The sequence below is a fragment of the Poecile atricapillus genome, chromosome 8, assembly GCF_030490865.1.
Source record: "Poecile atricapillus isolate bPoeAtr1 chromosome 8, bPoeAtr1.hap1, whole genome shotgun sequence".
NCBI lineage: Eukaryota > Metazoa > Chordata > Aves > Passeriformes > Paridae > Poecile > Poecile atricapillus.
Window position 1 is genome coordinate 20,062,620 of NC_081256.1, and position 26,623 is coordinate 20,089,242.

The following is a 26,623-nucleotide window of genomic DNA, read 5'->3' on the forward strand; positions in this document are numbered from 1 at the left end:
TATTTCAAGACTCAGGCTGAGACCTATGAGCACTGCTGATTTATACAGGAGCTCACCAGCATCCAACCACCATCGGTGACAAACCTCAACCCAGGAGGGAGCAGTACAGGAGAACTGTGTCAGCTGGAGTATTGCCAGATTCAACTTTGGAACTTAATTTCAGCACTTTTAAAAAGTCAATTTAGTAAAGCATATTTTTTCACTAGAATCTGAACTTCAAATATTACCATTAAATTAGGTGGTACAAGTCTGTAATCAAGTCAGTTTAAGTGCTAAAATCCTGACAAAGTATTATGCAGCAACAATATATCCAATTTTATAATAATTCTGATACATGTAGTTTTAAAAGATTAATCACTTTCTACTTAAATGGAGAAATCAAATATTGTACTGGCACCTAAATCCTCTTTGCAAAGTTATGATTAGGCTCCCTTTTCCCAACTTGTCAAGTTTTAGCAGTATTACATACCAACAAGATTTCTGGGAACTTGAATAAAATCCTCCACAAATTCCAAGTAACTTCTGGCCTTTTTTACTGCATCAGCAGTCTGGAAATAAATTTAAAAAAATTGAATTTATTTGTGAATACAGCATATTAAGAACAAAACCTTGTAGCAACAGCTGCCAGTCTTCCAAATAAACTTATTTTCAAAAAGAGAAGAATAAAGACAAGATTAATCTAGTTTTGAACTAAATCATAAAGGAATAATTGAGTGAAATGCCCAGAGACAGAATTCAGTAGAGAAGCAAACCATCAGTAACAAATAAAACATTTTTTTTTCATGTTATTTCCAGATGTTTTGAGGTATCAAAATGGATACCCCATCCCTGGAAGTGTTCAAAGACCAGGTTGGATGGGGCTTTGAGCAAACACTGCAAGTGATTTTACAACCAGGGCACTCTCTTTCCAGAATGCTGGTTTCTGGCCACAGTTCATCTACAATGCTTTCCAAGATAGGACAGTGGCTCTGGTTACTGGGGAGAACTCCTGTAAATGCTCTCTTGCAGCTTTATTATTAAATGACAGAAACCAACTGAGTTAACTGGGATGCTGAAACAAGAAACAAGGCTTCAAATTAGCAATAGTAGAAGTGTAGAATTAAGGAAAGAATATCAGCATCTAGTTAGAAACAACAGCTTAAGAGCACAATTTCCATTTTACACTAACACCCCAGCCCTTTCATCTGTCACTTTTAGGTAACACATGAAATAAGAGTACCACCAGCTCCTGCACCTTTTAATCAAATCAGGCAAATCCTAGAAGAAGAAAATGTATGAATCTCTACTTCTGGCAGAGGTCAGAAGGATGGCAAAAAAGAAACATGGACAAATTTGATTTCAGTATAATGAAAGCAGTGATCAAGCACAAGGAACAGATGAGCAGGAAGCCACTGTGAGGAGCAGAGGTTATGCTGCATTCACAGGGCAACTGCTCAAATAATACAAACTTAACACATACTAGCAATTCTTCACCTTCAATGAATTCTACAAAGAGTCACAATTAAGCGAAGAGTTCCTGCCTCGGGTATGTTTATCAATTTTTTCCCAAATAAAGATGAAGGAACAGTGAAAATGCATTTACAGAAGCAGAGTCAGGACAAGAAAATACACAATCACCAGAGCTGTAGCTCTCCAGTGCACCCATAAGCCTTTCTACACCTCTCACAAGCACTCAGGATTTTTACCTGAGCACAACCTGTGTAACTCTCACACACCCCAATATAAATGAGCACATAAAACTGACTCAGACAAGGTATTCTTAGTTCCTTGTAGTAGAACATGAATTAAAGACCTCAAAGGATTCCAGTCACTAGCAACTACCTTTGTTAACTCTGAATTACAACCTACATGTCCACTGATGCTCTCATTACTTCACACAGTAGCCTGAACAACCAAGACACATCCATAGTGCCAAAGAGTATAATAAAAAAATTAAATGCAGGATATTTTTCTCAGCTCAGCATTATACCTACCAGTGTTAAGAATTGCACAAGAATTGACTGCAATTCCATTTTGACAGTAATGAAGGTCTAAGAGGAACTTTTCTATTTCTGACACAGCTCCCCCTCTCCAGGAAGCACAAGCTGCCATAAGTAGTCCAAGCTACACTGTCCCAAGCTCTGAAGTTCACAGGCCTGTGACCTGAACAGGCATCACAATCAGAAGTTCAGGCAACCAGGAAAGGGTCTTGAAACCAAAACGGCCTTGACCAGGCAGGGATAAGTGCATAAAGAGCATGCCATACAGTTTAGATTCCTTTGATCCACAGAGCTTTCCAACATTCTTTAAAACTTTTACTCATGTTTCTTCCCTCAAAGAGTCTGGCCCTGAGCAGTCAACTTTTATTTGTATGCTAAACATCAGTTATGGGAAAGCTTCGGACCATAGTGACTGCTATGTCAACAACACTGGTTCACTACTCCCACACATCTCAGCCTGAAATTGTCTGCCTGTGCACTGAGCCATTAGGAGCTGGCTGGCTGCCCACTGCAGCTGAAGACAGGCAAAAAGAATAGGCAAGTGTAGCCAGATGCTGAAACTCTTATCATGTGGAATAGTTAAGCTGACTGGCAATTTTAGAAGCACTTATCACTTCTACGAAGGACAAGGCTGGATGTGCCTAAAGGCATTTTTATTTAGGGGGCATCTGGTATTTATATTCATTGCTGTGCACCTCTCTAAGAGGCTGGTGACAGTCATAACCTTTGCACAAGTTCCAGCATTCAGATGAAGGAGATCAAAACTGGAATACACTGGACATTCCAGTGCATTTAAACTTGTCCAATTCTTTCTCAGGAACTGAGAAGCAATTTACTGGCAGTAGGAGATCAAAGAAGGATCTGTTGCCACCCTAATATCCTGGAAGCATTTAAGGTTTCCAAAACAAGGACACAATTTCAGAGATACAAGAAACCACAGAAGTTTGACCTCCTCTCCACAGGATCAACTTCACCTGAACCTCAGATCACAACCAGGTTCTACTCCTGACATAGACGGAGCAGAATTCAAGACCTCAGATTCCTGAACTGTTAACATCAGAGACTCAGTGGCACCTGTAAAGTTAGGGACAGGGAATAAAAGCTCTCAAAATATTTTCTGACAGGGCCTTGGTGACAGTGGCATTATTGTCACTAGCCTTCTGCTTCCTGAATGGATCCTTGTTTTGGCACAAGGACCAGCTACATTCCAAGGCAGTTGTGAGATTCAGAAGAGTCACACAGATCGAATCAACTTGGAGCAAATCATTATTTTGCTAAAGCCAGCATTAAATTGCCAAAACATAAGAGTTAGAAGCAGTAGATACAGGCTTTAACACACCTGGCTAGGTCAGAGGAACAGACAGCACACAGCAAAACACACACAAAAGAGGCAGTGGGGAGGAGCAGAACCAGTAAGGTTCTGAGGGAGAAAAGAAATACAAACAAACCCATGATCAAGTAAAACAGCAGGAAATGATACCTCTCTCAGGTTAACCAGGATATACAGCAAAATGGAGTGATTAGGACAGAACACACCTTATGGAAGTTACTACTGCAACAAAGGCTTGTATTTCAAATATATGCAGTATAAGCTGCCACAGTGTCAATGTGCACAAAGACACACAAAATCTCAGGAGCTGTTTTCTGTTCTTAAGTCTGGGTACAGCTCTCACCACTCTAAAAGCAGATACAGAGTGAAATACTCCAAGGATTCATATGAAGTTCCCCCTTACCTCTCCATAGATTCTGAAAGTACCGGTATCCTCCTCAAGTTCAATGGTTGTAACTCCTGGAACCTTTCTGGCTTGTTGTATGTTACTGCCATGTGTTCCTATAGCAAGTCCCATTAAATCTTCTCTGACTACAAACTCCTCATGAAATGCTGCAGCAAGCTGCTTTGTGCACTGAAGGGAAAACAAAGGCAGATTCATCCATGTGCACTCACTGTAATGCACTGCTCTGAGCTCAGTTTTAAGCAATGAGAGCCACAAGCTGTGGCTTTACCTCCAAGTGTTTTGTAGCTTCCTCGTTTCTCGACATCAGCATGAGTTTGGTGCGAATGCTGCGCAGGTGCATGTCACTGAGGATGTTCACTCTCTTTACTGTTGCTTCACTGGCAGACTACAGGAGAGAAGGAACCTAAGCTTTGACTTTGTAAGCAAATACACATTTAAATGCTAAATCAGAAACCTATTGAAACTAAGTCATAAACATGATCTCCATTTCCAGAAGTCACATGAAAACTTTTCTTCCTCAAAATAAAGCATGAAAAATTCAGCACCACCAACAACTATTTGTTCTCACTCTCAGCATATTTTACATTAAAGACTTTGCTGCTGAATTACACAGCAACCCTTTCCCCTTGATGTTGCCGAAACAAATCTTTCTACAATATACATACTTGTCATTGTGTGGGTAAGAGAGCTAAGGAAATAATCAAGGACAGCACAATCATGTAGAGTGAGGTTCAAGTGGATAATATTGAGTAAATGAAGAAAAACTAAAGCTGGTACAACCCTACGTATTAAGAAAACCATGGCAGAAGCATCTCAGTGAACAATTCCTTAATGGCTACACTGAGCTGGTGCAGTTCTCCATGTGGAAACCCAGCTGTGGGTCAAACTGCACAGTGTAATACAGCATGAGGGGAAAGTTGTTGCTCCAGAGTGGAGTGAGATGATTTACCTCTGAGCCACCTGCTCAAATCAGTGAAACAGAACTCAGCTGAGAATGACAAAAAGTCATACAAACAATGACACTCAAAGCAGCTCCTAAAATTAAGTTGTCTGCATTGGAGGCCTTACCCTCAAAGATTAAATGCATCTACTTAAATTAAATCTCTCACAATTTACATAGCTTGACAAGTTAAGCCATTCTCCATACACACACACAGCTGGCTATGTATTTCCTATAAATAATATACTGGGACTTCATATAACATTTACATAGAATCAATTACATACCAGTATTATTAGTTGAGCAGTTTCAGCATGATAAAAAATTCGACATGCTCCCACAGCTTTCTTGAAATCTTTATGTGCATTTTCATTAGCACACCTAAGGAGACAAAATTACTGTTTTTTCAACAAGTTGCATCAAAACTGAAAATGTAATAACATGATCAGACCCAAGAACATTTAGTAGTTTATGACAAGGACTGTTTAGAAACAGGAAAGTTCCCACTCTCCTCAATATGATTCCAGTTTCCCTGTGCATTCTATGGCACCATGATTATCTGGAAAGATTCAGTAACAGGCCTACTGTGAAATGAATCACCTATAGAGGCAAGAAGTTCCTACCTGAGAACTTGGCTTGTGTCCCCCACCCCAAAAGCTCAGCAAGGGTCCCAATAAGCAGTTTCTAAATGAGCTACTGCAGCCATAACCACTCTTAAGATTCTTCACAGACCTGTAAATCAGCCTCTAAAACAGAAGCCAAGTGGGTTTTTCTCCCCCTTCCATAAAGTAAAAGCCATAAAGTAAAAAGAAGTGTGCAGAGCTACTCACGCATCTCTCAGGTCTTCAGGAACATCCACTGTGCACTTGAAGAAGGTGTTCTTTTTGACAGTTTTGTTCTGATTCACAGGTCGGAGTCGTTCATAAGTGACAATTTCATTGTAAGTGGCATCACAAGCAGCATATTCAATGACGTAAAACTGGGAGTTTTTTTACAAAAATAATAACTTCAGTAAGTAATAACAAAAACACAGTAACATTACCAGCATCAGAAAGGAATTCACATATGAATATATAAACAAACACCTAAAACTAAGTTGAGACAATGACACATTTCTACACAAATGAGCCTGGACATATTACAGCACCCCTCTGCCCCCTCACTGAAGTCAGGGCATCATTATCAGCATAATCTCAGTCTACCACAACAGCATCTTGGATCGATTTTTCTCATGCCCGTCTCTCCTTCAAATAGTTTCATTACTTCAGTTCAAGTTCAAAACCCAAAATGTTTACTGGAGCTCAAATTCTAAAAAATATCAGAGAATAATTCTTCACAGAAATATCTACTCTGCAACACTAAAACAAACCAGGCAAATCCACTGATTCAATAGGTAAACTACCTGGGAATCATGCACAATCAAAATCAATACAAAAACTCAATCTTTTCAACACATACTACCAAATTTAGCAAGGCAAGAGAACTAAAAAGATTTAAGTAACCAATCATCTACTCCTATGCTTCCACCCAACATATGTAAGTTTAAAGAAGCTTGTGTGCACAGTATCCCTGCAGCCTGGCTCTGTGTTAGGGATGCAGCCTTCTCTTCCCCTCTCTTCCACCTGGGTGCAATAGTACATTCACCTCTTCCTCAAAACTGGCATCTGTTTGTCTCAACACAATTTACTTAAATAGTCAGAAAAAGTAATTGCTGACAGTTTTTAAACAATCTTAGAAAGTGGAGAATTATTTTTTCTCTGTACTGTTTCCTTTGGTTTCAGGATTCTGATACAGCAGAAGCATCAGAATACAAGATTCTTCCACTATGAAGTTCAATTTTCTTTGCTGTCATTTCCCAAAATACAGCTTTAATAAGACTGGGTCAAACACTGTCACAGCTCTATACATTCAAGTGTCTGAATCTGCAAGTTACTTGGCAGCTGCAAACAACCATTTATTTATGGTAAAATAAAAACATATCTAAAAGCAAAACAAGCAGTGTCCTTCCCCTACACTCAGGGAAAACACATACACAAAAACCAACCCACAGCCACCCACAGCAATAGCTACAGCAGGTTTAATTTACCAACTATAAACAGGTTTTAACCACAGGTGCTTTACTTCATTTTCAGCATCAAGTTCAATCCACAAGACAGGTTTGTCAGAAATCCTGCCTCTGTGCATGCCTTCAGACCTTCAAGCAATTAAACTTCAGATAATGGAAGTCACTTGCTCAGCTCTAACACTGTGCAATGCAGCAAAGGTCATTCCAAAGTGGTCACAACTTAAAATTCTCTTTCTTCATGTTTTTGTATTGGTAGTACTTTATTCAGAGTTTATTCCTGACAAAGAACTTCTATTAACTGTATTTAACATGACAGCATGAAATTGGTAGCTTTTAAAATAATTTACCTCTCCTTTCATCATTCGAACTTTTGCCAGCCACCAGCCACAAGGTTCTTGTTCATTTGCCCGCGAATAGACCTAGAAATGAAAGCAGTAAGAACCACTGAAAGTACATACAAACCTAATTCATTTATCTGCATATATAATGAAGGAAGAACCACGAAACTTTTCTAATTTTCATTAAAACGGAACAGTATTCTACCCCCATCCTTCTTGCACTGCAAGGATTGTGAATAAAATTTCTTTGCATAAATTACTGACAATTCAATGGAAATTTTTAAAGGAAGATAAAACTTTGGCTAAACAGTTCTTTGGGGGCAATTCCTCAGTAAATTCAAACACTGTCTTCATTGGAAGTCCACTCATAGAACTAACTCCACAATTAAGATTTTTGTTTTGTCCTTGGCTTACTTGATAAACCAAGGACTACTGAAATGAACCAAGTCATCACATGACTACATATTCCATATTGAAAAACACTACCAAGTTAATGCTTGATCAGATACAGAACAGAGGACTTCCGAAACCCAGTTTTCTCATCCTTAAATTCCACTTGCTCCTCATACACTTCTGATAGGCCAAAGTCATTTGCACACAACCTGAATGAGTTTTACAATAGCAAGGAAGCAGAAAATAACCTTCTACATATAACCTCTAATAAAGGCAATGTATTTTAAATAAAGGAAGAGAAAAACCCAGCACCTAAGCTACATTTTTTCTTAGATTAGTTGCTGAAAAGTATGACAGTATCCTCAGGAAAGGAAATTCATTACTTTGATTTTAAGGACAAGTACAGAAAAACCCCCAGAAATTAAACTGAATCACTCATGATATTACAATGAGGAGGGAACAGAACATGCGTATTTTGATTTCTAGATTTAATACATCACTCCTATTAACACTTTCTCTCTATAGAACACCATAATTTACACAATTTCATACCAGACTGTACCAGACATTTCATCTGAGTTAAAACTCTTGTTATCAGAGGAGCTTTATTACATCTTCATATCAAAGATTTGCAAGACTTAACATTCCAGGTCAAAAAAAGAAAACTGCCTACATTTTGTGTCAAAATTAAAACCTTCTCAGCTATTTTAAGTTTTAGATTTTGAAAAAATTTCCACTGGCAGTTTTGTGGGAAAACTGAAATGTCACAGCTTCACTGAAATTCTAATAAACTCATGTGTAGAGACATGCTCCATTTTAAACCTTCATCTTGGTAATGCCCTTACAACCCTCACCACTGCCTGGAACGAACAATCAGTTCCAGACCAGGACAGCTCATGAGCATTTACTCACCTCCACCTCATCTCCTTCCCCGATTTCTTTCTTGATATCAGGGGGTGGTGGTAATCTGACTTCATTGAAGGGCACCTGGCGCTCTGGTTGCCAACTGGAAGTTGAAGAAGCATTACACATTAATTCTCAATTTTCTCCATTGTTTTCTTCATTTTAATTTTGGAATTCTGAGTTTCATTACAATTCATGCTTTCATGAGTTCTGTTTCCTTGCATATAAGCAGAGGAACAACATAATCATGACAAGACAAAAGCAGTATCTGAGGAGATATTTAACAACAAAATTTTTAAATTAACTGAATAATTTAACTAAGGCCTTTCATAAAACCTCAGTAAAAGATATTATATGATGTAGTTAACACTCCTACTGCTCAAGTCATAGAGCCCTTATACATATTTAAGCTCAGCTTTGCAGTCCACTATGGGGTTCATCCACTTCTCCACCTCATATTTAACATTTCAACTGCTTACCACTGAAGTTTTATGTATTTCAGGAAAATCTGAACCCAATCTTTAACAAAACTTTCCACCTGCAAACTTGCTGATGTTCCCCAGTAACAGATTCAGATCAAAACATATCTTTACACCTGCTTATCAAGACCAATTATTTCTAGGCATACAAAATAAAGGTTTACTTTCTTGTATAGCAAAGCTATTTGTTTTACTATGGCTGGTTCTACAAAATTATTGTATTTGTAGAAGTGTATGTTTCCAGTGCATTTTATGAAGACAACTGGAGCAATTAAATTCACTGTGTTCCCCCGAAATTTGTTCTCCTTCTACTCTGTGAATGTCATAGAATGCCATCAGCTGTTCCTCACTCTTAGTCAGAAATCTGACTAAAGGCTCTACAAAGGTTCAAATAAAAAAACAAGAAAAAGACCCTTCAAAAAAAAACTTATTAATTTGGAATATCTGAGGGACTTCTAATGGTATCTGTCAAAGCATTGCAACATCCATTCTTTCTGCCCATCTGATTCACTTTAGAACCAACAGAACCAACCAACTTGTAACAGTAAGGATTCCTGCAAGTCATTTGCTTTGCTGACTTTTAATAACCTGCAGACAGAGCAGCCTGCGGTAGTAGAACAAGTCTGAGCATAAGGAGCAAAGGGCACTTCTGCAACTTCCTAGATGAGATAATGGATACATTTACGTTTGCTCTGAAACAACAGCTTACACTCACGTACCTCACTGAATAAAGATGTTTCATATCATATAGTTTTGATCTAGACATTATAATAAAATTTTTCTTTTAATTATAGCTTGATAAGCAACAAAAATGCATGAAGATTATTACTGAGGTGCTGGAATACATTCAGAGAAAGACAAAGAAGCTGGTGAAGTGTCTGGGACATAGATCTGATGAGCAGCAGCTGAGGCAGCTGGGGGCAGGCTCAGCCTGGAGAGAAGGAGGCTCAGAGGGACCAGAGAAGGAAGAGTGTCAAGCTGTGCCAGGGAGTTTTAGACTGATAGTAGGGAAAATTTCTTCACTAAAAGGGTGGTCAGACATTGGAATGGGCTGTCCAGGGAGGTGGTGCAATCTCCATTCCCAGAGGTAGTCCAAGGGCACATGGATGTGGCACTTCCAGAGTGGTGAACACCATGGTGCAGGCCTCACAGGTGGACTTGACCTCAGAGGATCAAGTGTCAGCCTTCCCCAGCCTTGAGGATTCTATGACATGGATAGCTTTTGTTTAGGTTGGAAGGTGTTTCAGCCACATCATGTTAATTAAATCACATTCTATTTCTGAGAAATGGCGAAGAGGGCTGACAAAAACATTCAGCTGCAGTTAAAATGTCCTTTCTGCAAACGTAATAGTTACTAATTTCACGGTTTGGGATTTTCACCTCCCTGCCAGTGGAGGAAGTGCACAGTGGAAAAGTGCACAGAAGGCTCAGCTCTCAGAATACGAGTCCAAATTTTGGTGGCAAAACATTTTAAGTCCAGAATTGAAGTATCTCACTGGTGAAATGCAAACCAAGATGTTTTAAAAAATTACTTGTGATGGGATACAAACTACCTACCAAGACAATCTGACAGAACTGATGCCTAAGCTACAGAGCAAACATCACAAAAAAGGGAGGTTCCTGCTTCTTACAACACAGAAGCCTCTCCTTCAATTCAGCTGCTTCAAACTCCAACGAGCCTCTATGAAACTGTACCTCAAGATCCAATTTTCCATCCAACAGTAATAAAAGTATCCAGTTCCCGAAGCTTCTGCATTTGTTCCTTGCCTCCTTACCCTCAGAAAATGTCTCTTAAAAGAACTAAGGCTACCTGCCCAGAGACTGAGCGCTGCTATGGTCACAAAATCATCATTAGTGCTGGTACACTTAACTTTGGGAACCTACCAATAGCTGTAGATAAAGATTGGCTAACAATAGCAGAAAATGCAAAGTGACAGTTTTGACTGCCTATTGTGGGGTAGATGTGTGTATTTGTTAGTTATAATCACTACCACAACACTTGATGCTCTCAACAGGACACTAGCCGATTTTGGTTCCACTAAAGCCCTTATGAATTTAACTCCATAAAAAGCATACAAATTGATCAGATTTACGTCATAGAATAATTTGACTGTGTACACACTTCCTGATCAGATCTATTTTTAGTCAACAGAACACCCTACATATGCCGCAGCCCATCCTTTTTGAACTATGGCTGCTACCAGACTTTCTGCAGAACACAGATAATACGGATACTAAACACTAGAAATGGATTTGCCAACAATTCAACTCCTCCTGTGAACCCCTGGCAGTTCCATTAGCTTACTTGGTTTCTGACATCAAAGTATATATTTTAAATGCAAAGAGAAGTAATTACTTTTCTTTAGAAATATATGGATGTTGAAGATTAAACTCATGATTTGTCACAACTTCTTAGACCATGGATAGAATGGAGCGTTTAACTTTTTTTTTGTTTGCTGGGTTTTGGGGTGAGGGTATGAAAACCTAGGAAACAGTAACAGATTCCATAACAACCTCAGTGTTAGTACAAATTACAGTTGCCACCTCATCTTTCTAACTTTCTTCATAAAAGAAGGACTAGAAAGCATAGGTTAGAAAGAAAAAAACACTGTGTTTTGCAGGGTAAGCCCCAGGATTATTTATGTGTCCGCCCCAAGGATTTCTTTTAACACATGTGTAAATGTACACACACATACACACCTGGAATTACATCAGCAGGATTATAAATACTGTTTAGAAAGACACACTTGCACACTCCCTAGCACTACCTTCATTACCCAGCAATCTTCCTTCAAGAAAGGCTCAAAGACTAATCTACAGGTTAGAGCTGGCAAAGGTTATAACCATTTTCACATCAAAAGGTGACATATTTTATAGGATCTCCACCTAGTAACTGGAAGGGAAACAGGAAAGAGGATGTAGCTCACAGAGTATTTGGAATTAGCACTGGAATCTCCCATAATCCACAGTGTTATCAGTCAGAATGCTGAACAGGTACTCATTTGTACTTTACCAACCCATGGATTAGCCTTGGCTTGCCACTACAAGCTCCCAAGCAGCACTGCTGTGTTTATATATTAAATGAAATGGCCCTCATGGATAATTCTTTTTCAAGATTTGCTAACAGATTTGCACTCTTTTTCCACTCAAAAACAATAGGTCTTTTTACTGGATATATATGTATATTTATCCTCCTAATAGTTAAAAGAAAAAAATCACCATCGGGATATTTTTACTTCTCTCTGGTTGAGAATACTGATCAGCATTCCAAAGAGTAGACACAGAATTGCTCATTTGAGTACTTTGTTATTTTCCATCTTTTTCTGCTTTCATGTAAGAGTATCAAACCTGTGCCACTGATTCCTATGTTAATTAAATTTGACTGTCACATCTATGGGCATCACTAAAGATACCAAAGAATGTACAGGACTGTGTAACTGATGAACTGGATTCTGATACAGATTCAAGAAGGCAGCTCAGGGAAGCTGAACAGAATAGTAAGCCTGTACTTCTAGAACAATATCTAATGAAATCTGCTTCCTCTTAAAGGCAAAACAATTAAACAAAAAAATAGCGAAAGTAAAATCTGAAATAACCTACTATTGAAATAATCATTTTAAAAATAAAATACTTACTTGTTTTCAAATACAACTGTGAGGGAGTCCTCATGAACATCTTTGATAAATCCCTAAAACAAAAACATTTTTGTTACAAAAATGCATGTGAAATCAAAAAAGCAGCAATTTCAGTACAGCCTGAACCTGAGCCAAGACCACCACTAACACCAAGGTTCCAATCTCAGAGAGCTCCAAGACACACTCCCACTCTTTGCACGAGGTTGCTGATATTCTTAGCTGGCTATTCCAAGACATGAGGAGCAGGGACTGCTCAAATCTGACCAGCTGATGTACAACTGAACTCACTACCAAGAGTTTCTTACTCTATTCACAGGTGTGCACAGGTGTTTTACAGGAACAAAATGAGAGAGATCCAGGCAAGGACAGTTATTCCAATAGCTGTGCACAGCCCTATTTGCTTCACCGGTGTTCCTCCCAGCACAAACTGAATCCTAAACAACTGTCCCCCTGAACAGTCCAGCAGCCAGTTTGTATCACATTTGGCAGTAGAGGCTGCCACACAACCAGTTATGGTATCATCTTTCAGGTACTAAATTGGGGACTGGATGAGGCCAAATGCCTGTAGGACCTCCCAGGAAAACGAAGAGAATACTGGATTTCATGGTATTTTTGTGCTTACATATAGGGGGCATTCATTATACCAAAAACCTAGAAACAAAGATCAACCTCACAAGGTTATACCCAAGTATCCATGCAGAAATTAAGCTGCTACACTTCTCGATTAAGGAGCGTAGCCATGCTGGAAAAAAATAAAATAAAATAAAAAAATAAATAAATAAGAACACTACTCCTGCCTTTGCTCCAGCCCAAGCAGAGGTGGTCAAGGAGGACCCTGCAGTTTTAAGGGAGTAAGAAAGCATAGCTATGTTAAGAGAAAGAAGTTCCAGGAAATCTACTGAATGGATTATATCCATTTAAGAAACTGCCAGCTGAGGAAGACGAAGAACATATCAGCTGTGCAAGGAGCAACCAGCCCACAGAGGTATTATGTGTCAGCTCAGGCAAAGATAAATTTTGACACAGTAGATCCCTCCATATAATGACAGACAGTAAAGGAGCCCACACTGACAGCTGGCTGCAAAAGGCCTATAAAAACAAATCTCCTTTTACCTGAGCTCATACTCGGCCAATGCTCTGAAAGCATTTGCTCAAAACCTGCTTTTCTGCTCCCTGAGCTTCCCTCAAACCCATCTGTCAGCAACACAAAAGACTGGTTCTAGCAGAAAGCACACCGGTAACCCTCAACAAAGCAGGTCACCAAAAGTCATCTTGTTGAACCACCTCGTGTGCTCCTAATAAAATAAACCCTCTTAAAGGCCATCCTGCCACTGCAAGGGGAAAGCATGCAAATCTCCTTCTTTGAAAGGTAAGAAAGTGAAACAGTTGAGAGTAAACCACACCCAGAACCAGGGACTTTCAGTTTCAAGGAAACTACACTCAGTATAAAGTTATGTCTGTTTAAAGATGCAAAGAGCATATAAAATTTTACTGCCTAAAGCATGGGTAAGCCAGCAACAGATATAAAGCAGAACTTCTACCAAATTTATGCTACCAACAGTTCCCTTCAAATGTATCCCAGCAAGGGGACAAATTAACACGGCATACAGTGCAGGAAATAGGAGTTTTTCTACTACAATTCATCCAAACTCTATACAGGGACAAAACACTGAAGTCACAGCACTGAGAACCAACCTCATGCAGTCCAGCATTCTGCTTCATGACAACTTATCAACAGACAGTAGTATTTACAGGGAGAGATTAACTCCCTACTAGAGACAGCCATTTATCTGCAATCCAAGAGTCTGTGATTCAATACTAGTCCCTGCCTCATTATGCTACTTTATTTCATAGCTGAACCTGGTCTTCTGTTCCTGTTGTGTCCTCACAGTACTCAATGTATTTCTAAGGTCAGCCTATAGTAGCTAAAAATTTATTCTGCAGAACTGAATTCAGTTCTTTCCTTTGCTGAAAAGCACAACTTCAGTATCAAGAGAGATTCCAACTCAGGTACCATAAAACATCTGATTAACATTCAGAACTTAATGCTCTTTAGAGTTAAGAGAGTCATGAATCCACTGAGGACAGATTTCATTAAGATGACAAAAGAAGTGCAAAAAAGAAATCCAACTGCAATGACTTTTGAAGATTTAAGACAATTAGCCCATTACCAGGTGAAGTGTGGGTTTCTGTGTAAGGTATAGACAGGTTTAATAGTCACAACCAATTTTCAAGCTAAGGTCCCACTGAAGAATGCCAAAGCTGAAGTGGAACAGGAATGCAGAGATACGGCTCTCAACAGACCAACAGCTGACACTGCACAAACGTCAGCTGCATAAACAGAAACACTGGACAATTTTTAATAAAACCCGAAGTACAAATTCCAACAAAGAGTCTGTACATTTTACAACACCATGCGGGTTTCAGGAACTCCTTCACGGAAGGAAGTCTTTCAGTTCAAAGTGTGCACACTGCTCTTCCCTCCCACAGGAGAGTGTAATGCAGACTCACTGCTGGCAGACACGTAGGCAGCAACTGCCTTGGAATTACCTGCGCAGCTTTTTCACTTGGTATTCCCAAACTCTTTCACTCCCTAGTATAATCCAACATAACATCTATCAAGTGTTCACTTCAGGTCACATTTGCACATATGTAAAGTATCAAATAAAATTACACGACTATTAAACAATTTTATTGTTGTGAGGCATGAAAAAAGTCTGATTAGAATGCAACTGTATACAATTACTTCTGATTATTATCAATGTCTCTACAGCTGTGGGGATGAGATCACATTTACAGCAACTGAAATACAGAAGTCTATGAAGTATTATGGACCGTATGGTCTATTTTTAATAAAACTAGAAATAAGGAAAATTCAATATGGCTTTTAAATAGTTTTCTTGGAAAATATTTAATTACTATCATGAAGGACATCAGAAGTATCATTAGAATATTTCCTGAAAGCAAAACTTCCTGCATATGACTTTCCCACCTTCAACCCCACCTATACACTTTATCAGCTGTCACTTACAACTTCCAGAAAAAAACAGAAAGATTTCATGCATGTCAGGATGAGACTTAGTGTAGTCTTTAAAGAGGTCTTTGTAGAGCCTATGATAATTAAATTTAAAAAAAAAAGGTTTTACCAAAAAACCTGTGACATTATGGTATTTCACAATACAAAACAGACATTGTAGTAAATCCTATAAATTCACAAGGATTTCTATGGAAGAGGTGTGATGAACATAAAACAGAAAACGAAATAACCTGGTTTTCAATTAGGGAGTTTTGAAGGAGTTCTTTATTTGTGAGGTAACCTATATAAATAGATTAGCACTTGTCACGCCTGATACTGTATCAAAAACATTCTCTACTAAATTAAGTAATGATCCCTCGCCTCAACTTTTGCTCTAATGAACAATGTACTCTTTCACTGAAATTTAATTTAGCAGTATTGCCTAAGATAGATAATGCCAGTTTCTACATCTGAAGAGCTCTAACATATTATTCCATGTACCGCGGGAGACGAGGCAGAGCTACCAGGAGACCACCAAACACATCATCAATAAATACAGTGGCATCAAAAAGAGCAAGGAATTGCAGTACCAGCAAGTGAGCTTACACATAACCTTTGTGTTTTGTAACACACACAGATCTGCAGAGGGCAAAAGGGGAAGAAAAATTGACATGACTTCATCTTGCCAGACCTCTGATTCGGCCTCTGCAGATACTGGTGTCAGTCACTCCGTTTGTGCTGTGAGCTGCATCTCTGGCAGTCCATGTATGCCCTGGCTGGAGCAGCCCCGCTCAGGAGGAGCAGGAGACTGTACTGTACTATGAGCTATTAATGTCCTGCTGGATCAGGATCCTGGGCTCAGACCTGTCTCTGCCACTCACTTGGCAGGAGCTGGGCTCCCAACACCAGCACCTGCAGAGGGACAGGATGGGACACCCAGGGAATCTCACCTGGGGCTGGACAGGGTGTGCAGGGTGAACCACGGGGCAGGAAACTCTCAGCCAATCTTTTGCACCAAAATCACTGCAGCTGAGACTTCCTCATTTCATAACAGACACCCACACACACTCTTTCCCTTTTACCTGGGTTTTGCTCATGGATTTAGGATTAGGATCTGCTGATAACATAAACGGATCAAGACTTACTGAAGTGCCCTTACAGTGAACTGTATGTCTGTGTACATGCACACACACAACTATTTTTTTTAGAAGTCCAATTCTAGGCAAGTCACAAAATCTGTAAAGCAAGTAGATGCAATCCAAGTTCCCTCTATATCCTACATTCTCTAAGTTTATCTAATCCCCACGTAGGGTGATCCAATCTAAAAATGAGGTGCTGTTAGTTTAGCTGCAAACTTTCTTTCCAGGGACAGCCAATGTGCTGGCCTTTGAGTCACACATACCTGCACACTGAAACTGTATTAATATCACCGTACCCACTGCTGAGCCAATTTCAAACAGCAAACACTGTGGCATCTGGTACCACAGACTGTTGCTGAACCAGTGCCATAAAGGTCAAGCAGCCTATACCAATATATCCAATTACCAAGCCTTTCACTCCTTTTCAGATACAAGAACCCTTGGTATTTCTAATTAACACTGAAACACAACTGTTTCATGTAACAAACACATGAAATAATTATTGCTAAAGGATGTATCTCATGCTGAGCCCCCAAAGGAAACAAAAAGAAAATAAAGCAAACAAAAGAAACTTGTAAATACTTCTTGACAAGAAGGTCTGTACTTAGTATTATTTTCATTTTAAGTTATCAGCTGCACCTGTTGATACAAGGAACTGATAAAAGCAAGCAGCTGTGGCTTACTGCAAAACACAACCACCACAAGCAGGTATCAGAAAAGAAAAATATCCTGAACTATCATATCAGTTTTAACAAGCATAGTTTAATTTATGACATTACTGCTGATTTCCATCCACAATTACATGCAAATTCAAGTGTTGTTCTGACAGTTGCCTCAGCACTGAATTTGGGCTTACTTACTGCTTTGGGCTTACTCATGGAAGTCTCAATGACTCATTTCTTACACTGGTTTCTTCATCTGCATCCTCCAAAAGGGCAAAACTTCTGGAAGACATCCTCCACTGATCATGTACCTCAGCAGTCAATAACCACTCCCTCTGGCATCCCCCTTCTATCAGCATAAAAGGCTCAACCAAACAGCTCAGCAACAATAACTACAGCTACTTCCTGCAAGACTCTACACAACTTTCAACTGATGGGGAACAACTTTAAAATGTTTAAAATTTCCCACCCATACAGATGTAGGGCTATATGTAATAAAAAAATGCTGACAATTATAACACAGTTAAGATCTTTAAAGACAAAAACAAAGGTCATTCCAGTTACAGTTTGCTGGTGTAACAAACAATGTGTAAGCTACATTCCTAATGACAATTTCCTACTTTAATAACCATCAAGCTAAAAACCACTCAGAGCAACTGAAGTTATTTGCAAAGCCACTAATTAAAAATTTTAAGAAAAATTTAAAAAATAATTGTACTTTTATTGATGCATAAACCTTCACTCCCACAGAGCTGCTCATCAAGCTTTGGCTCTACATGTGGAGAAATGGTGTGTACTTGTCATTCATCATTTTTTCCCCTTAGTAATATTTTGGCTTGTGTCTGCCTTGAGGCCAATGCCAACTCCTGCTACCAGCATTTTGCTTAGGCCTGTTACCAGAACAACTGCACCTCTTCAAAGAGGAACAGGCCAACAAGGAAGCACTTCAGAACCTGTAAATTAAGGGTTGAGTTCCATTTTAATTCTTTTTTTTTTTCCCCTTGCATAATCTAAACAGCTACAACTGTAGAACTTAAAGAAACAGAAGGGCCTGCAGCACACCAGAGCCCATTTTCCAGCACAGCGAAGTCTCTAGCAGGAAGTACACAATGGATCTTCCAGAGCTGTTCAAATGCCACTGACTCAGAGGAACTGATCTGATGTCCAATTCATGTACCTTGGTCTTACTGTAAGGCCCAACCTATTTCAGGGAAGCTGAGGTGGGAAATCATGAATAATGTGCATCACCAGGGTTCTTAATCTGCATAAATGAGCACATAAAGACTGATGGAGATACTGAGTAAAGCTGAAGTTTTTGTCTGGTTCTTCCAAGACCCTCTACAACTGGCAGGTCCAGAAATAATGGCACAAATGGGAATATGGGAATTTCTGAATGAATGTCAGGAAACTTTTTTTTTTTTTTACTGAGTGACTGAGGAGAAGCACAGGTTGTTTGGGAAGTTGTAGAGTTTCCATCCTCACAGATACTCAAAAGCCATCTGGATATGGACAACTGGCTCTAGGTGCCCTTACCCCAGCAGGTGAACTCCCATAGTCTCTGCCACACTCAGACATCTGTGATTCTGTGAATTATTTCATCTTAATGACACAGTGAACCATCACCCTGAAAACACTGCAGGCAGGCCAAGACAAGGCTGGGAGTATTCAGCTTTCACCCTCTTCGACACATTCAGAAACCAAAGAAATCCAAGTATTTTTGACCACTCATAAAACAAAGTCCATTCTAATGTCCCAAAGACAAAAACTTTCCTGCCAGCTAATCCTCAACTAGAAAGCATCGCTACTCAAAGGAAGCCCTCACAGCACCTTTAATTTACGCAAGCCCATAACCTTCTTCAGCAACCTTGTCTGTTTGCCCCTGTTCCACAGCACAAATCCCATTTTTCAGAGGCCCATAACCATTTCAAGCCCCATCAGTGCCATCTGTTCTCCAAAGACAATGGGTGCTCAAAATTATGATATATGTAAAGTCTTCCAAGCTGCAGGAAGTGGCTAAACACTGGCTCTGCTGTGTAATGGTTGAGAACCTGGCATAAAATATAACTGATGTGCTGTTCTCCAGATTATATTACTTCTTTAAAGCAAACAGAAAAAAAAAAAAAAAAGAAACCACAAATTAGTTTGGTGATTTAGACATACAAGTTTAAAATTAGATCATAATATGCTTCCCCTTACAATTTTTTTTTTTAAATTACCTTGGATTTACCATAACTGCCCACTGATGCATGAAAACTCAAAATGCTTTTCATGATGCATGAACTTTAATGAAGAATATTAATTTTTCATACCAATTTATTACAGCCATAGTGTATACATATCACATGTGTTCTTCCTGCACTTAGGAAGAATTCTCTGTTAAAACTGAAGAGCAATTCTTAGAGGAACTAAAGAAACTTTATAATAAAGAGTACCATTTACTATGGTCATACCTCTACTAAGTACTGAAAACCCAATATAATGCTCCAACAGATTTAACCACTGCATTTGTTCTATCGCACCTAAGTTGCACATCATAGTAATAACTCATTAAAATAAAATCTCTCATGTTATTGTTAACATAATTATTTTAATTTTTATCTCTGTTGGATCTTTCTTATCTCATTTACCTGGGGTTACACTGTGCTAATTAATCCAAAATTCAGACTGTTCTAAAGGTAAAATTCAAATCTCACCCCATCTTACAAATTCTGCTTTTTTTCTTCAGAAAACTGTTGATACTTTCCATAGAATATCACACAGCTTAGAAAAGATGAGCCTCTTTTCATTATCTTGCAATGATCAATGCTACTGGTGCCCAAAATAGGACACTTCCTAAAAGAGACTGACACACCTCTTTGCTTTAGGTCACTTTAAACAGCAAGTGACCTAGGAGTGTTACCTAGTTCCAAAATAAATGCAGAACCTCTGCCTTCCTCAAGAGTAAGACTCACAAAATGGAGTCCTTGACACACACACTTCACTGCATTTAGCTCACAATAATAACCTTTTAAAATTCTGCTTGTTTGAATGATTGGGTTTGGGTCTTTTTTTATGGGGGTTGTTTTTCCCCCTCTCCATTAACAGTGGATTACTCTGAGTTGGGGCTTTGATCGTTGTGCATCCAATCATTCTAACCTTCCTTCAACCACCATGAAGATGCCATCGCTGGACTTAATCCCCACTTCATTGATCTCAAAGCCATTATGCCATTTTTAATTAAAACTTCTGCTTTTAAATCACTGTTCACAGGGCTAAAACACATGATGGTGCTAATCCAAGGCTGATAATTCTCGCTGATTTAGGAGGAGATGTCATCCTCACAGATTTTAGATCAGGCTTATTGTAGCAAATTCCATGCACACAAATCCCTTCAGTCCAAAAATTCAGCACACCTCATACTCCCATGTGTCTGACACTCCTCTTAAGCAGAACAGCAACTGATCCATAATTTGGAAAGCTGTCCAAGATCACAAGGTATAAAACGAAAAGCTAAGAAAAATGTTCCCGAATTCTGGGCTTCTTAATGCTCAGGGGGGCAAAAAAGAAGAATTCTATTTAGGATCATCCTGTTCTAGACGCCAATGATTCTGATGTGGGTTTCAGTGTGATATTTCCGGTTCAACAAAAAAAATTATCCAATGTATAAAATTTATTACCTACTCATTTTGGTAAAAATTTCAGAGGGTCCCCTACTAGGGATGCAGTTTATCCCACTACATTCTTTCCTCATATGGGCATCTCCCATTTGTCTTGGCCAATTGAAAGAACCAACTCCTGAAGTCAGCTGGTTACAATCCCTTACACCCAACTGCCTCTACATACTGTACAGTCACCACATGATTCCCAAGCCAAATCCACAGCTGCACACAGGAAATTCTGAAGGGGGGAGGGGGAATCAAACGGGACAGCCCCACACCAAGTGCAGTATTGCCTGTGCAATGCCACACTGTGCATGTGGCTAGGCACAATAGCTGAAGAGAGTCCCGAGATTAAATCCTCCCAGAACACAGCCACACTGCGTGCTCACAATACTGGCTGGAATCAGCCCTTCTGGAGAGGAAGACAGGAGCCTACTGCCATAAAAAGAGCTGGGATTCTTAAACATCTGAAGCCAGGCTTAAGGGAAAATGACTGACAGGCAACAGCTGAGCGTATTCTGCATTGATCCTGTACCATCCTGACATTCCAGGGAGGGTGATGGTGAAGGAAGATTTCTGAAGGCATAAATAAACTCCAAATCTTTAAAAAAATTAAATTATTTAAAACATTTTAAAATCATTATTATCGCCCCGGTTCACCCCATCCCATCCAAAAGCCCCTGCATCTTCCAACACCGAATCCCCCCACACACCCACCCACCCACCCTTCCCAAAATGAAGGCTCAGGGAATCCCCGCGCCGCGCATCTGCTCCCCCCGGCCCCGCCAGCGCTCTGCCTTCCCCACACGCGAACCTCCCCTGCGCGCAGCCCTCAGCAGCCTCGTCACCGCCGCCCCCCCGCCGCTCCTTCCCCGCTCAGCTCCATCCCCGCCGCCCCCAGCCCCGCACCCCCCGCACCTTCCCCGCTCACCGTCCCCTCCCCCGCGGCCCTTCGGCCCCGGCCCCGCGGGGCGCAGAGCCGCCCGCGCCGCCCCCGCCGCCGGTACCTTGTAGAAGGCCCCGTTGGAGCCGCGCACTTCCACCGTCAGCTCCTCCATGTTGGGGCCGCAAAGGACGCCGGGACGAGCTTCTAGAAACTGTCACCGCGGGGGGAGCGCGGCGCCCGCCCCCTCCGCCCCCCGCCCGCCGGGCCGCGCCTCCGGCCCCTCCTGCTGCTCCCGGCGGGCCGGAGCGGAGCGGAGCGGAGCGCGGCGGGCCCTGCGGGGAGGGCTCTCCGCCGCCGGCGGAGCGGGGCGGTCTCTGCGGGAGGGGCTCCCGGGAAGGGCTCCCCGCCGTTATCTCCCCGCCCGCCGGCGCGGGGCTGAGGGGGGAGCGCGGGTGCGGCCGCGTGAGGGGGGCGGCGGGCGCTGCGTGCGGAGACAATGCGGTGCGGGGCGGGCCGCGCTCTGCAATGAACGCCGCTCAAAAGGCCGCGCCCGAGGGGGCACCTTCGGCTCCTGAGCCGCCGCCCGGGGTGGTTAAGATAGCAGTCGGCATCAGCCCCCGCCTCGGCTTTGTCCCTCAAGGAGCGCCGGCCCCGGGGCGGTCGCCCTGCCCCGCCCTGCTCACGCCCCGCCGGGGCTGCCCTGCCTGCTCCGTGTGCTGCTGCCGACAGAAACAATAAAAAATAAAAAATGCCTGGTGTGCTGGCCCTCACAACGCGCTGGGACGCGAATTGTGCTATGAGCTGGATGCTCACATAAGCTTAGTCATGCAGAGCCTGATGAACGGCCTGTACCTGTGCCAAATCCATGTGTTTTTGCAATAGTTTTAAATATAGAACCATAAAATCATCCAGGTTGGAAGGGACCTTAAGGGTAATAAAATTCAGCTGTCAACCCAACAGTACCACTGTGACCCCTAAACTACATCACCGAGCCCCAGATCCAAATGCCTCTTGAACATCTCCAGGGATAGTGACAACCACCTCCTTGGACCACTGTTCCAATGCCTGACTCTCCTAACCATGACATTTTATTTTCTGATATCTAATCTGAATCTCCAATTTCAGCCTAAGGCCATTTCAATAGCAATGCTTTCAAATGCTCTTGCTGCTGATCTTTCTCACTGGGTGTCAGACCCAAATGACCAGGAGTCCATGATGATATTTTACCCATCAGATGTTTTCATTTTTAGTTTCTTCATGTTAGTAATGTGCTGGTTGTAACCATGTCTGTCAGACAGGTGAGGATTTTGGACAATACAGGCCAAGAAGTGTTGAGAAATCTGCCTGCTGGGTAAGGAGGTGCAAATGGTCAAAATGGTCAAAGAAAGCGTGGCAGTGGCACTTGGGGACATGGCTTAGTGGTGAACAAGGCGGTGCTGGGTTGATGGCTGGACCTGATGATCATGAAGGTCTTTTTCAGCCTCAGAGTTTCTCTATGGTTCTGATGTCCCATAACTGAAGGACAGATGGGTTCAACAGAATGAATGTTTTTCCCATGCTGTGTGCATGAATATTCCTAGTCTTGCATGATATTTATTCCACATAAATTTTGGAGGGTACCTTTTATTCTAAATTTTGTTTTAATCTTTACCAATTACCGCAATTTATTCTGTCCATGGTGCTAAGACCACATATGGGCAAGAGAGCCCCTCTTGAATAAAGGTGCCTCATTTCCTGTTGGCAGAGGCCACTCAGGATTTTCCAGGATAAAGGAACCAGATAATATGAAGCAAACAGTTCTGCTACAAAAATTCTGTGCCGAAAGTTTTCATCGTCCCAAGATTGAATAGACTGAAGTTCGTTTATTCAGCTACCAAGACACAGAGTCTCATTGTCAACTGCTAAAAAATGGTGTCTCAGGTTAAAAACAAACCAGAAATAAACTATGCATGAGCTGCTGTCCGTCCTTAGGAATAAAAAGAGGATGTGGATAAGAAAAAAAAAATTATACCAAAATGTGTGAGGGTGTCCACATTTGCAGAACTGGGGGACAGTTCTGGGCTTTAGTGATAACGAGGACTGGCTTGAGCAAATGCAATCTGCATCTGAATTTGCCTGATAAAGTTTGTTTTTCTGGAAGTGAGGATGATAGTGGTTAAAGGGACAGGGTTGTTTACATGTTAATTTGACTGCTGTGCCTGGGTTAAATGAGGGTAGAAAAGGACTTTAGCAGGTTGTGGGCCATAATAATTTTCAGCAAATCAGCCTGGTTTAAGTTTAGTTTTCATTGAATGTAAATTATGAGTAACTACTAAATTAAATTGCTTTAAACATTTACTGAAATAAGAAAATGGAGGATCCAGATTCAAGAACTCAAGAATTCCTCTAATAGTAGCTACTTAATTTTTTTTTTCATCAGACTTTGTAAGGTTTCGTTTTCATTTCATTTTTTTTTGTTTGTTTCATTTTGCAACACCCGCAGTGAAACTGCCACTTTCATTTCCTAGAGCTGCTGTGGTCCAGAAGATACTTTGGGTAAATCTGGTTGAACCATTCTCTGTCCTCTCTGAAAACTCTACAGCTCAGGAGGGAGGGCAAGCTGCATCATGCCAGAAGGACACTAAGTCAGAAGCCGCAGGATTCTGTATCCTTAGGACCTTGGGTTGGAAAGAACAGAAAAATAGTTCCCTTATTTGAGTGAGCAAAACAAAGGGTGAAGCATTAAACACTGAAGGATTAGGATGTTGTCTTCAAATACATCAAGGCACACAGAGGGAATAATGATCCATGGGAGAGAGCCTGTAAAAGACAGAAAACATGACTAGCAGAAAGACTCCCCGAAAGGTATAGACTGACTATGAATTGACTTAGTCTGGAAAGAAGTTTACAATGGGAGGTTGAAGAATTTTCTGGAACAGCCTTTCAAAATTAATTAATGCAAGTTAATAACGCTTGCTTACTTTATTTAGGATGGGAAAAGCATTTATGATGGCGATACAGCATGAGCAATATAAACCACATTTTCAAGAGAGAAAACTTTGCAAGCATTGATGTCAGCAAATAAACAACCAACTCACACTCCTACCCTTCCAAATGCCATTTTCTAAAATTCAGGAAGTATGTGGACATACTAGAGAGGGTCCAAGAAAAAGCCATAAAACCACTGGAAATGTAACTCATAGTGAAACAGTATCATAGCAGAGTTTTCATGTTTTGAAAAAGTGATTTTTTTGTCCAAAATCTGCAAGTATCTAGGTAGGAAAAACATACAGGCCTTCTAAAATTCCTATCACTGTCACTTTTTAAATCAATACTGAGTATGCACTAGTTCATACATGAATTAATGGAATCATGTGTGTAATGTCACAAGGAAATTGTCACTCAGGGACCTTCTGACATCAGACTGTTAATGTTTACCTCAGCTAAAAGCAGAAAAAATTTAGCTATTTCCAACGATTTGGACAAGAGTGAGACAAGTGAAGTCAACAATGTAACTGTTTAGAATAGTGATCTCTTAAAGTAAGATTAGTTGTGAAAAGATGCACACATTGCTATTCCTCTTACACTACTAGTAAGCTGAAAACTTGTTTGAAAAATATGTTGTAGTTTTAAACTATCAGTTATTTTGCTGCCAAATAACTTAAGTGCCTTTTGTGATACAGAACAAGGGTAATTTTTCTGTTTTTCTGAGCACATTTCCTACCTTTCAGTAAAATAAAAACCCAGAAGCATCCTTTCTTAGCATATTTTCTTAAAAATATAGCAAAACCCAAGGTCAACTGAATGCAGACTTACGCTCTGACTTACAATGTAACAATCTGGGCCTTACATTCCATTCAGTGAAGGGAAGTGCTGACATTTAGCAACTCATGCCATGAAAATCAAAATAATGATAAAAAATTAATCTAGCTTCGCCTTTAAGTGGGTAAAAACCTTTTTGGTTCCATTGCTCATTCTGAAATTTTGGCAGAAGGCTGATGACTATGAGAAACATCCATGCACAGACTTCCAACCTTCACAGAAACTTAGGAAACAGGGAGCACTGAGATGCTCTGTAAATTACTATGCATCATGAATTCTTAGTGGAGACAACACAGGTGGATATTTGAAAGATACAAGATCATATTGGTCTCATAACTTACCAAATGACAAAACCACATTTCAATTCAGCAAAAGTCCTAGAGAAGTTCTTTTGAAAAATTACCTGCTTCCAAGTTTGCTCATTTACTTGTATCTTTTCTTTGTTCTATGAATTGTACCTGGGTGGCAGAAAGAAGTCTGTGAAACTTGTAAAATTACTTCCAATTAACCTGTGCAAGTAGAACAGAGGATCTGATATCTTGTGGCAGAACACTGACAGAAAGACATATGACCTCAATACAGATCATCCTGTTGGGCTTGCAGGTGTAGAAAACTCCTTTAGAAAAGCTTGTGTGTTGATTTGATTTGTTTTGTTTTATACTTCACTGTGATTTTTGCCCTATTTTAATACTGGGCTGAAGAAGAATCTCTGGCAGTTTTCATCAGCCTTTCACAACTGCATTCCTGACCTTTTCCAATGAATGAATTTTTGTCTGGAGGTTTGCTGAACCCCACATCCATGTCCAGCCACATCTGCAAGTACTGTAAGCAGACACCACTTCTGAAAATAGGACCCACAAAAGGTGTTGCTAAGTGAGTGTATGTAAAAACATTCTTGTGCAGTTCAGTTTTAAGCCCTCTGTCTGGCATGGAAATCAGAGAAAGAATAAATCATAAGTGTTCCTATTATTGGAAATGAACTTTTTCAGTCATTTACACCTACCTTCAAAGGG

At 40.5% G+C, this 26,623-nt stretch overlaps 1 protein-coding gene across 3 annotated transcripts in view; it reads right to left on the minus strand.

Moving 5' to 3' along the window:
- The window catches only part of FXR1 (FMR1 autosomal homolog 1), a 33,252-nt gene extending 11,166 nt beyond the window's left edge, over positions 1-22,086 (minus strand). For all 3 annotated transcript variants that reach the window (XM_058844533.1, XM_058844534.1, XM_058844532.1), the window contains exons 1-9: positions 21,931-22,086; positions 12,469-12,521; positions 8,364-8,457; positions 7,068-7,139; positions 5,486-5,634; positions 4,943-5,036; positions 3,984-4,100; positions 3,713-3,883; positions 470-548 (exon numbers count right to left, since the gene is read on the minus strand). In XM_058844533.1, the coding sequence (XP_058700516.1) occupies positions 470-548; positions 3,713-3,883; positions 3,984-4,100; positions 4,943-5,036; positions 5,486-5,634; positions 7,068-7,139; positions 8,364-8,457; positions 12,469-12,521; positions 21,931-21,981 (880 nt within the window). In that variant the 5' untranslated portion in view covers positions 21,982-22,086. The remainder of the gene's footprint in view (positions 1-469; positions 549-3,712; positions 3,884-3,983; positions 4,101-4,942; positions 5,037-5,485; positions 5,635-7,067; positions 7,140-8,363; positions 8,458-12,468; positions 12,522-21,930) is intronic.
- Positions 22,087-26,623: the final 4,537 nt, after the last annotated feature.